Here is a 13,421-nt window from a genome sequence, read left to right as displayed (position 1 = left end):
GGCCCCAGGCACAGTATATCAATGGGTGATACAAGCAATAGGGGCTTCTTGCTGCCATTCAGCTGGATCATTGCCTCTTAATGTCATGAAAGGTGAGACGGTAAATCAAAGGTTTAAATGGACACTTCAAAGCTTGGACATCTGTATTGAGAAAGATGCACCTACAATACAAGACCTCCTAAAAGATAGTTGGCCCGAAGCAGGGCCAAGGGTCATTCTTTAGCAATGACTGCAATGGGTGGGTTGTTAGAAGACTGGTCCAGTGTAATGTACCTCCCCGCTGAGCAATGTAAAAAGCCCTGAATAAAATACACCAGCCATAGTCAGATATAGGAGAGCTTGAAGGGTAGGAAGACATGGTTGTGGAAGTGAAAAGTTGTTAGCAGCTTGCTTCTGATTCTGCTGGTGTCTGCGGACAAGAAAGGTGGGCTCACAGAAGTACAGTCTCTGCTGATACAGTGTGGGTATGACAAGAGCAAGGTGACGAGGGCCTGCAAACATAACAGTGACTTAGAAATAAACACCACAAACAGAAACACTAAGCATGACTGATAACCAAATTGTGTAGTGTTTCCTCAGCTGAGGCACATGGATGTTTAAATAAAAGTGAAAGGTTTATCTCCTCATTGAAACTGAAATATGACAGAACTTTCAGGACGAAGGAGGGGTGAGTCCTTTGTGAATATTTCTCAGTTGTCAAAGAGATTGCAGCTTTCAAATCTATGGATGGTAGACATCAAGAAAGAAACTATGTACGATAAGAACTTCAGGTCACATGAAGCCAATGTCTCAAAAGGAACCAGATTAAGATCCAAATAACTGTGAAGAAGAACTCTGCAGGTCTGTTCAGAGAAGCCTCCATGGCAGCTGGCAAGGCTCTGCACACTTGAGTTAGCCACATAAGAAGAAAAAGTCATAACAATATCCACTTGCAAGCAACTGATCTTCTTTAAGACTGTCCAATTACAGAACCATGGCTGTTTTGTTTCAGTTACTGAGGTCTGCTGGAGGACATCACAGTAGCAGCCAGCTGGAAGACATCACAGTAGCAGCCAGGATATCCAAGTTCTTTGAGGAAAGGTTAAGGTGGGCAAACGTGAACTACAGAGGAACCAAGCACTCAAGCCGAGCAATAAGAGGGAACAAACTCCCTTCATGGACAGTAGCTCTTTATTGGGGTGGGTATGGAGGGGAACAGTGAGAGAGGATTTTCATGAGAGAAATATCTGGAATCCATCCCATCTCTATCACTTTTTTCAGAAGAGACTGGATATCCACAAAAATCCAGAATTTGAGCACTTGTGAAAAATATGACCAAATTAATGAATGTGATAACAGTAAGTGTGATGGCCGCCTAAAAGCATCATGGCAGTAGCATTGAGATGTGGAAGGCCAACTGGTGACGAGCAAAACAAATTTGAGTTAAGGGCCTTCTGAAATTTAAGATGATTGGATATGTGGTGTACGGTTAAACGTAGCTATCAGTAAAGCTGAGGGGCTAGAACAGAGAGAAAGCCAGCTATGGACCAATTGACTCAAGGATCATTACTCAAAAAGAACGTCAGGAACTTGAAGGAGAGCACTGATCTAGCCTACTGCAAATACCTTTAGGCACCATGCCATAAAAAGCTTGATGAGTCAAACACAGGATCTTAAAGATAATCCTTTGCTTCCCTGAGGGCCAGTGAAGAGAGTGATGTGCACTACAGCTTTGGTCATTTTTTCTAAGACTGAAAATCATTAACCCTGCCATATTTGTAATTAGTTGGAAGCTTGTACAGTGTGGCTGACGCAGATCCAATTACACACAGTGGTATAATCTAACCACAGGAATACTACAGCTCCCACCACAAGGACATGCAAACGTGGAAGAATGAGAGGAGAAGCCTCATCAAGAGCCTAATATAAAAGAAACAGGAGGCTATATCAGTAGATACTTGATCTATCAGTCACAGCCCTTTATGAAGTTAGAACCCTATGATCTTAACCTTGGAAATAGAAGAGGGTGACCACCCCATATCAGCAAACCAAAGGGCATGCTCTCACAACCTATCTGGTCCGACCACTAACCTTCATTTCAGTAATGTTGAGGTTCAATAGGACAAGTTTGATATTGTCTTTATAAGAGACCGATTCCACTCCAATATACCTAATGACTGTCCTTATCAACTTATGTATATTTTGAACAGAGAACAATGAGTCTGGAGAGACTACATGGTAACGACTGATGGACCAGAGTGAATCCCGCCTCCATCCTCTGAGAAAGGAAGGGAACCCTGACAAAGCCACTGCATGAATTCCAGTAGACCTGGCTGAACAACAAGTTGGCCCCTGGACATCGCCACTGTCGTCCTGGCAGAATACAAGATCGCCCAAAAAGACCAACAATACAAACTAGTAGGACAGATAGACATTATATACAAAGAACCACTTGACTGCACCACCACTGCAGAGAGAATTTCCGCCCTCATGGAACACCTCCATTTCAAGTTTCGAGCATCACTGCAAACTACACAAGATGAACCCTTGTCTGCTGATCTCTCTGTCCATGAGCCAGCTTCACTCACCACTTAATGGAGTTCATGACCCCCCCCATCGCCATCGAAGCCAAGGACTACATCCTCCTAGTAGACCTCAACTTTCACCTGGAAGACCTGAATGAATCCACGCCCACAACTTTCCTGGAGAACATAGGCAATCTCGGACTCACTCAACAAGTTACCGAACCCACCCATACTTCTGGACACACCCTATACCCCGTCTTCGCCATCCAAAACAAGATCAAAGCCACCACACTCCTCACCTGGACAACTACACCATCATACTCTTCCAGATAAACATCCTAGACCACAGAAAATCCTTCAACATCAACCAGCCTGATGCGCAGGAGTAACATCGCAGTAGCAAACTAGGGCTGCTCACTTTGCAAGTCTGTACTAACCCCCACCAACAATCGCAACAGCGACATAATCCAGTTAAATAAGTGGATAACTGACTCCCTCAAACTCATCATACACAACCAACAAAAAAGCTCCAGAAAACAGGCCAAAGGTACACTTAGGACCTACGAGCAACTAAACATCTCTGCAAACTGGAAAGGAAATGGATAACCAGTCAAGACAGCAACAACAAGGGCACCTTCAAAGCCGCTCTCAGACGATACCACCAGCAGATCAAGGAATCCAAGAAAACAGCATTAGTGTAATGTATAGCAAACAGCTCCAAATGCACCAAATAAATATTCACAGTCAAAGATTTCACCACTTCTACCTCCAGCTCTCACAACATCACCCCCTCACAAGACCACTGTGACAGACTGCCACTATTTCATCGACAAAATTAGGACCATCTACAACAATTTGGACCCCCAAACAGACTCCTCCAGCCCCGCAACAAACAACAACAAAAAAACATAATCACATATCACACCATTAACTTGAAGGAAACTACCCACACCTTGATAACACTCCACTCCGGAGCCCCAACAGAATCATGCCCTCACTGCATCTACAATCTAGACTCCCATTAGTGAGACTCTCCCCCATTTCATGAACACCTCTAAAGCCATCCCCCCAGAAGCCTAGAAACACGCAGCTGCCAAAGCTCTACTGAAAAAACCTACGACAAACCTGACTTGAGTGGCAATCTCCCTTCTACTCTTCCCTTCCCATCCCATCCCATCCAAGGTCCTCAAGAAGCAACTCGCCAATCACCTCAACAGACACATCCGGGACACCTCGCAATCAGGATTTCGACAAAACCACAGAACAGAAACTGCACTCCCCACATCAACAGACGACACTAGGATGATCCTAGACCAAGGAAAGAGTATTACTCACCCTGCCAAACCTATCAGCTGCCTTCGACATTAAACCCTCATTAAAAGACTCCACAAAGCAGGCATGCAAGGCCCTCGACTGGATCTGCTCCTTCCTCACAGGAAGAACACAGTGTGTGCCTGACACCATGGACATTGGAAGCAAAAACTCTGAGCTGTGGAGTCCCACAAGGATCCTGGCTCAGCCCCACTCTGCTCAACGTCTACATGATACCACTGGCAGACATCATCAGATCCCACGGCATCAACACTCTCTTTTACGCTGATGACACCCAGCTCATACTCTCCTTGTCAAAAAAGACCCCCTCAACGAAAACCAGTTTCAACACCTGCATGTCTGCAGTCGCCTCATGGATGAAAGACAAGCGCCTCATGCTCAACTCTGACAAATCTGAAACAGTAATCTTGGAAAGCAAGGACTCAAATGGGACTCCACATGGTGGCCAGCAGACGTAGGACCCGCTCCAACCCACAAGGCACATGCAAAGAACCTAGGATCATCCTGGAAGAAAAACTCTTCATGACTGTATAGATCAACACAGTGACCCCCTCATGCTTCCACCTACTGAAGCGGCTGCCAGAAAACACCAGGAAAAGAGTCATGCAAGCCCTCATCACAAGCAGGCTTGACGGCAGCAATGCACTTTATCACCAAGCAGCTGTCAGACTACAAACCATCCTGAACACCGCAGCAAGACTTGTCCTTAACCTCCCTCACCACATCAGTGCCTTTTCCTCTCTGCTTGAATTCCGCAAGCGACTAAAGACCTTGCTCTTCGACTAGCATTCAGGAATATTTCTGCCTACACACCTGCTGAGCACTGGAATACCCTCACGGACAAATAGCATGCTCTACAAATTAAAATAACATAACCTGAGCCGGTGGATCAAAAAGCAGTGGGCAAGTGTAAAACAATAAGGCATACAAGATGGCCAAATCAATTCTGTCCCTGAGATCATGCAGTAGAGTAGTCTGTATCCCAATTCCAGGACAAATGCAAAGCTGTGAAAAAAATCAAAAAGGTGGCGCTTCCAGGTTATTAGGAAGCCACCAACTCAGGAATGTTTTTGGCCAAATTAGATGCAGAAGGCAGTAAAGAGATGGGTTGACAGTTGACCTCCACAGTTGCCTCTAGATTAGGTTTGTTGTAAAATGATTTTAAACACTAAAGGGGTTATTACAACTTTGGAGGAGGTGTTAATCTGTCCCAAATGTGACGGATATACCACCAGCCGTATTACGAGTTCCATAGGATATAATGGACTCGTAATACGGCTGGTGGTATATCCGTCACTTTACCGTCACTTTTGGGACGGATTAACACCTCCTCCAAAGTTGTAATAACCCCCTAAGTGCCTGTAAAATGCCAACAGAAAAAGAGTTGTTCATTACTGTAGTCAAAGGTGGGACCTCACAGTGGTTGGATTGAAGCAGCAGAATGATGTAATTGTAAAACAATACTCCTGAAACCAACAAAACTTTCCTCATTCACCTACTGCACTTTCATCTTTTCTTTTATAACCATTTCAGTGGGCAGGATCAGTACTTTTTAAAATAAAAGGGACCACCATGTGCTCTTGCATACCGCAGAGCTACATATCACCTACACGATAAAAACTGAGGAAGTTCACATAGTCAGCAACATTAAATGGAGAGATTCATTTATGACATGTATCCTTTGGAAGCAGACAGATGATTTATGGATAAATACTAGAGACAGGATCAAATCACTTTTACTTATGAGATCAAACATGAGAACGTACATTTCTTCAATGTTAATGTAAAAATCAAAAATGGCAAAATTAAGAATAATGATAGAAAAAACTTTTGATAGTGCACAAGCTTTCGCCAGCCATTTTTGAAATTGGTTCTCCTGTTTTCTCAATTGACTTGCCCTTTGTTCCACCTGACAGTTAAATTAGTAAATGCACATAAAGCAATACACTCAGTCAAATAAAGATGGCATATACCTTTATACTGCTACGCAGCATTATAAACTGCATTGCTTTCATTAAAATTATGTTAAACTTCACATTCCTTACCATGCGATTCCAGTCCAGCTCCTTGGGCTAGCCCACTGTCATAAGACTGTAAAAACAATAAAAATGATTAATCTTTAATTGGTATAAAACCGAATACACAGCCATTACAACATATTTCCATATCTCTTTTGGATTAAAATTGTTATTTCAACACAGTGGACAGAAACAGTAGGTCAGTCCAACCAATAGCTAGACAAATACAGATCTGTTCAATCACCAGCTGTAGGAAAGGACATGTCAACCAAAGACTGATCAAAAATGTTGCAAAAGAGGGCTCCAAGGACTAGGTTCCTACAGCATTCGCTACAGCTAAAATAAAACCTGTTTCATTTAAACGTTGTCGTGTACTAGAAAAAAACTCTTTCCTACCCCCAGTATCCAGCAAGATTGTCACATAAATCCTCTCACTTTGCAGAGAATGAAAAGTAAACAAAGGCCCTTGGAAGACAATGCCTGAAATTTGACCTCAGTCTGTGAATGCACAGCAAATGTGACAAGATAAGAACAAGATTTAAAGGCCTATTAACAGAAACTGAGTTTGTGGAAGGATACAAAAAACAAGGTTTAGGTAACAGGAGGGACAACCTGAGCCTGGAGAGCCTGAAGCAAATAAACCCAGAAAATGGAAAGAGTTGCAAACCACAAAGCCAATAGTAATCAACAAGTGGCATGCATTCCTAGGTCAATTTTCTTAAAGCTCCCAAGATGTCTTTAGAAAACCAGACAGGTGGACTGTCTGGTAGTCTGTGACCTAAAAGAAAATGGTACCATTAAAAAAAAAGATTGCAACTTACTTACTGATAAAAAGGTCCAAGCACTTGAACACACTATCTTATCTTGTGTGACCCCCAGACACAGAGCTACCATTTACAATCATAGAAATATGCAAAGGGCAATAAGTGAAGGTTTGTCCTGTTACATAAGTGACTGTAAACAGAGCAGAAAATAAATATAACTTTAAAAATATATATATCAATGCACGTTATTAAATAAAGTTTGACCACAGGTACTCTCGCCAGAACTTGAACATAGAATGTGTGATTTCAAGCTTGCATTATATGCTACACGCCTACATATGTTATGTAATTATCTAAACTACAAGGGTGTCTTGACTCACGTTTACAGTATCAATTCATAAACGTTTATAGTGATAAACAAGGTGACCAGAAGAATGTAAACGATTAATAAAAAAGTTAAAATAGATTGTTAACAATTTCAATAATATAGACAATAGGTATTGTTTGTCACAGACATATCACTTATGATTTGATTCTCATTTTCTCTCGCCTCAAAAAGTGAGATAGCTTGCAAAACACATCAGCTATATCTGTTACCACCCTGATAATCAGTACATGAATAAATGGAAAAGTGTATATAAATCAGAAAAAATAAATAGACCAAGAATAAACAATTCTGTTTGATTATATTACAACATTGATTCTATGTGAGAGGGTATTGTGCAGATAAGCTTAAAACAGCACTGGGCAATTTCTCCTATATCCTAAGCACAAAAACAGATTTGTATGTTTTGCACTTGATTCAGCATGAGAGGGACTGAAATATCCTGGATGGGTATGATGTCGCTCATAATCAAGGGCTGGATCAGTAACCAACCACGACCTGGTTCGGATGCAGGCAATTCAAGAGCAACTCAGGCCTTTGGATCTCATGGCCACTGAAGACTGAGCAAGACATTCAGAGCTGGAAGCCTCATTGAGCCCCATGCTGGGGATTTGAAGGTTCCAGTCAGTCATTCAATCCTGTTGAAGTCTCCAGTCAGCCTTCAAGAAAAACTGTTTCAAGTGTTTGCATTTCTTTACTAAAGACATTGATCACTTGGTAAACAGCATCTAGGCTCTTGCCAATATTCACATGTCAGCAGACAGGGAGCATTGCAGGATTCAAAACCTCATTGTCGGTCCACTCCAAAAGCCTACAGGCTTCTGGCAAGCAACAGACACATTCACCAAATTCCTATGGCCCTGGGAGTCCAGCAGTTAGAAGTGTGTCCGATACAGCCCCGAAAACCCGCTTCTAGTGTAGAACCTCTTCCTTCCTTTACTAAGCTTGATGGTAGCTCAAAGAAATAGTGGCCCCAGCAAGTGTACATGAATTGTGCAAACCTAATCTACTAGGGTAACCCCAGTACCCTGTCACTAAAAAATGCAACACCAGAACCACCTCTTTTTATGACAAAATGACACTTTTTAATTGGGACAGTGATTTGTAGATAAAAATCTTGACACATCCTGATAACTTTTGATGGGAAACGTTTTGTGCCAGTTGATACCTAAAGTCTGAGCTGGGCTATGTGTGTGAATGGGACATGCAGGAAACGTGACAACTATTGTGTGCAAGAAACAGAGGACTTATGGGGCCTCTTCTTCCTTCTCCTGAAAGATCACTCATTATCATCTATGGATCTTCCTGGGAAAAGCCAAATGGCCCACTTGGAGCATTTATTTTCTTTAACTTCAATCTCCCAGACAGAAATAAGAATGCACTTCAATGCACTTTGAGCTAGAAATTTAAGTTTTCGCTCTTATTCCATAAGCATTAGGAACGTCTCCTTTAATTTGCTCTCTTCATGAAGAACTGCACATCTCTACAATCAATTTTAGTCTCATGAGCTCCAACTTTTACTTATAATATATAATTACAATAAACAAGAAAATGTAACTTTTTCAGGAGAGCCCGCAGTTTATTAGGTTGTGTAAATTGAGAAACACATTACAGGACTTGCACCAAAAGGTTTAAGGGGGCAAGGGTACCACTTGAAATGCAAGTGTGATTTCTCTCAATGATCAACAACCCCATTACACCCCTAAGAACCGCACTAGAACACACAAATCTTCCACATTGTTCATCCTTGCTGGTGTTGGTATTATGTTTGGAAGCGCAGACCAATACCATCCCCTCAAAACAACAAATGCAAGAGTGAGCTCTTTCCATCATCTTGTAAAGTTATACTCCTCCAAACTACATACATGGACATAAGTAACATATACTTGGGGCATCATTCTATACTGGACCATTGGAGTAGTAGTGGGTCTAGGGGCCTTGGCTCTAGTTCACAAGGACTCTGGAGGTGATACCCTTTTCTGGAAGAATTCTAACCATACAGTGGGCACATGAGCAGCGGGTAACTTTCTATCGTCGAATAAATCAGGGAGTGTTTGCTCATCTGCCTATCATCCAATTTGTTCCCTCGGTGGAAAGGAGACTTTAGATTCAAAATGGCAAAAAAAGAATTAGGACAAAGGATAGCCAAATACCCGCAATGTAGATTAGCCCTTCAATAGCTGAAAAGCGCAACAAGGTGATTTTCTAACATGCTACACAATTACATGTGATATTTAAGCAAGTTTGACACATTGAGGATCCTGGTATTTTGGTCACTGACAGACTTGAAACTCGCCACACAGTAGCAGCTGGACCTGCATATATATGTCACAAAATTTAGCCAACTCAGATCAAAAACATCATGGCGTATCCTTTATTGCAAGCTGTCATGCCTAATACAAAGGCACACAACATTTTCACAACTATTCCGAGACGGGTGATGTGTGCAAGCACTCCCCAAAGAACAAGTGACTCTGATCAACTCTCCCAATCATATGGCATAACCGAGACATTCTCCAAAGTTGAATGCATCTGAAGTGAACGAAATATAGAGGAAAGTCCCTTGTGTACAGCGTTGCACTTGAGGTGCTTTAAAAAGTACTCAATGTTACCATGGCATTTCATAGCATAACTACCACGGCATTTCACAGAAGAAGTTGTTCTCTTCAAAGTTTTTCTATCAGTATGTAGACCATCTACTCCCTGGACCTGAATAGTATACTGTGAGGTCTTATGGGCTTACAATTTCCACCTGTCCATGAAGCTTCCTAATAAAACCTTTTCTGGAAAGCCACTTTTCTTGTACTATACAGTGTTTCATACCAACAGGGTAGTCATGAAGACTCATCCAAAATTTCTACCTAAGGTATCTTTGGATTTTCATGTAAACCAAGCCATTAACTTTTGAACATTCTTTCAGAACCCAACCACTCCAGCTGAGATCTCCCCACACGTTAGATGCGAGAAATGTTCTGGAATTCTACCTTGACAAAACTAAAGAAATTTGTAAACCCAAACACTTGTTTGTAAAGGATGACACTTCACACACAGATTTAGCCACATGCAACCTCTGCCCAGAGGGATCGTTCTTGCATTCTGTTATCCTATCAGAAAGCAATTTAATCCTTAACTGGTAAACCAAAAGCCCACCCTACCACAGTTAAATCTGCTATGGCTAGTGCTTTAAATGGGCAAGTACAGTCCGGTACTGAGTGCCTGCACTTCACTTGTAAGGGAGAATACCTGCACTTCTCAGCACTGCTGCAATACACTTTATGGGAGAGTACCGGCTCTTCTCAGGAGCAGGCAGGTACTCTAAATAGTGAGTACTAGCACTTCTGTACTTCCATTTAAAGCACTGCCTATGGCTGTGTTAATGAAAAACATTCCCATTGCTGAAATAGCCACATGGTGGTCTAGTCACACTTTTACAAGACACTGTTATCTGATTTAGATTCTAGGACAGATGCCCAAGAAGGGCAGTTCTACTTCATAAATCTCTTTGCTTAATTAGTTCTCTGATTTATCTTTCTTCCCTTCCAATACTTTTTTTAGGGATGGGCTGCTATTCTATTCAGGGCAGGGGTGTGGACTTTTTTTAATAAGCCACTTGTCTAATGAACAAAATGCTACAGAAATCTACATGGTCCTGTTAAGAAATCCACTTGTCCCACCTCCTCTGTAGATCAATTACATGGATCAGGACACAAATACTGAAAGATTTTTTTTATTACCAAAATAATTTGCAACAATGCAAAGGTAAAATGTCATTTTGTACTGGAAAAGTGGCATTATTGTTATTCACCCAAAAAGTAGTGCGACACAATAAAGAAATTGTTGAATAATTACCTGTTGCCATACATCAGTTACCTCATAAAACAAGGTGCTGCTCCTCTGCATGGGAAGGAGCTGCAGTACGAATCACTGTACTGAGAATGACTGGCAATCAGTTATGACAGATAATGTGTCAGATGGCTATTCACATGCTGTTGTAGAAAGTACTACAATAATCCCTTCACGATTCCACGTCTGCTTGAGCACAGGCAGACTCACTATCATCCTCCGGTTCCTCCACAGCAGGTCCAGAATCAAGCTGTCCAGGCGTGTAAAATATGATTTGTGTACATCACAGAATGCATTTTGAAGACCATATAGGCACCTCAGCAAAACCATGATCTTCACAGTGGCTGCCCTGCCCATAAGAGAGAGAAGCAAGTCCCTCCAGAACCTAATAAAGGCCTGCAGGCCCTCCAACACTCTGCCCTGATTAAGGTAATAAAATTTGTCAGCAGTGTATGTCAGTCAGATCCCCAAATATCTAAGACCTTCAGCTCCCCACAGGAGTCTCATGCACGGGAGGGAGTCAATCTGTTGTCCAGCCAGGTTACCTATTGGAAACAGGTAGGACTTACAGAGATTGACCCAGAGACCAGAGTACTCCTCAAATTTCTGCAGGGCGTTTATAAGAATGGGGATCAAGTACTCTGGACGTTGGGCATAGACCAGGACATCATCTGCATATAAGGACACCACATGGGTGGATCCCCCAACGAGCAATCCCCAAGGCATCAATATTGTTCAAAGGAAAGCTGTAAAGGGCTTCATTGCCATGACAAACACAAGGGGGTGGGGTGGAGGGTGGGCAGCATACACCTTGGTTGTATCCCCCTATTTAAGTAGATCTTTTCATAAATCAGGTCCCAAGAGCGCATCAGAATGATGGATCAGAATATAATAGTATGACCCAGGCTATGTAATTCGGGCCACGGCCCAGTTTGTTTATAACTTGCCACAGATACCCCCACTCCACCGAATCACAGGCCTGCTCGATATCAAGGAGGGCAAACACAAATGGGCCCTTCTGCAGTAGTGGGGCATTATAAATGTAGGAGAGGAGATGAAGATTGTACATCGTGCTCTGATGTGGAATAAATCCACATTGATCTTTGTGAATCAGGAAGGTAGTCCCATTATCTAATAGCACATTGTTTGGTAATGCGTAAAGCTTGCTAAGAAGGGTCTTGAACACTTCGTTGTTTGCTACTTGTGTACATAGCCGCTTGCCGACATCATCTACCAGTGCAGTGACCAGTGTGCATTCAGATTGTTGCTTAAGCAGTCGCACTAACAATGCACCCGCTGTGTCATCCTCCGCATGTAGTTAATGGCAGTGGGTCATGTAGACATGCCTCTCCAAGCGACGCCGATCATCAAGCAGGGCTTGCCTGGTTCGCTGCCATTCATCAAGTCGCTGTGACTGTGCAGGACACTGCTCCAGTTCACTGAGTTTGGTTTCATGTTTGGAGATATCATTCTCAAACTGGCGCTTGGCTCCGTAGGTGGTCTTAAGGTACAGTCCCCTGAGCACTATCTTCATGGCTTCCCAGTCACAGGCCCTAGTCCCAGATGACCCCCAATCCGTATAAAAAAATTGCATCAAGCCATTTCTAATCCTCATCTTGAAAGGTGGATCAGTTAATGCGTCCGGATGAAGTTGCCATGTCAGGATTACTGGTCTCTTATACTCTTTTCTCAATGTAACCAGGAGGGGAGAATGGTCCGATAAGTATTGGGCTAAATAAGTGACAGCTTTCACCTGAGGAGACAGTGTTTCTGACACAAAGCAATAATCCAGTCTGCTGTAAGTGCGTGTTAAGGGCGTCTAATATGAGTAAGTCTTTAGGGTAGGGTTCCTATGTCGCCAGGGGTCCTGTAAATGCAATTCACACACAGTGTCTACCAGTTGCCCCGTCAAGAGTGGTTTTGTATGGGCTCATGGCGGGACACGTCAATTTTTCAGTCTAGAGCACAGTTGCAGTCTCCTGCAAGTACGACATCTGCCAACAGATCTGGGAAGGCAGCACAGACCACATCCCCAAAAAAGGTCTTGCTGTCTACATTTGGGGCATATACATTAATCAGACACAATTCTCAGCCATCCAGGGTTCCAAACAACAATACATAACGTACATCTGGATCTAGTATGTGTCCTTTATGCTGAAACAGAACTGCAGGGGCTACCCATATCAGGACACCCCCTAGCAAAGCCAGACTAACAGGTTGCATAAAGTTGCCCTCTCCAGCGTTTCCGGCGGACGGGATATGAGCCCCCCAGGTATGGGTCTCCTTTAACAAGGCTCTCGATACATGGTAGCGTTTAAGGTACGCATAGATATGACGGCGTTTATCTAGTTGGGCCAAACCTCTAACATTCCAAGATATTAGTGTACAAGTGTCAGCCATAAGTATAATCTAGTAGGTGTACGGTCTTCCACACATGCCACCCGAGGGGGCCGTTGTGTGTATTGTGACTGAGAAGAGTATAGTTTCTAGATCCATAAGGAGCAGCTAACATCCCCATTCAACCAGCAAACTAAAAACCTAAAATCAGTCCCCAACTGACCCTCCCCCCCTCCCT

At 42.8% G+C, this 13,421-nt stretch overlaps 1 protein-coding gene across 2 annotated transcripts in view; it reads right to left on the bottom strand.

Annotated features, from left to right (window-relative positions):
* PGGT1B (protein geranylgeranyltransferase type I subunit beta) overlaps window positions 1-13,421 on the bottom strand; it is a 239,403-nt gene that overhangs the window by 52,051 nt on the left and 173,931 nt on the right. For both annotated transcript variants that reach the window (XM_069226500.1, XM_069226501.1), the window contains one exon: window positions 5,882-5,927. In XM_069226500.1, the coding sequence (XP_069082601.1) occupies window positions 5,882-5,927 (46 nt within the window). The remainder of the gene's footprint in view (window positions 1-5,881; window positions 5,928-13,421) is intronic.

This window comes from Pleurodeles waltl, chromosome 1_1 (assembly GCF_031143425.1).
Source record: "Pleurodeles waltl isolate 20211129_DDA chromosome 1_1, aPleWal1.hap1.20221129, whole genome shotgun sequence".
Lineage (NCBI taxonomy): Eukaryota > Metazoa > Chordata > Amphibia > Caudata > Salamandridae > Pleurodeles > Pleurodeles waltl.
This window is presented reverse-complemented; position numbering and strand designations above follow the sequence as displayed.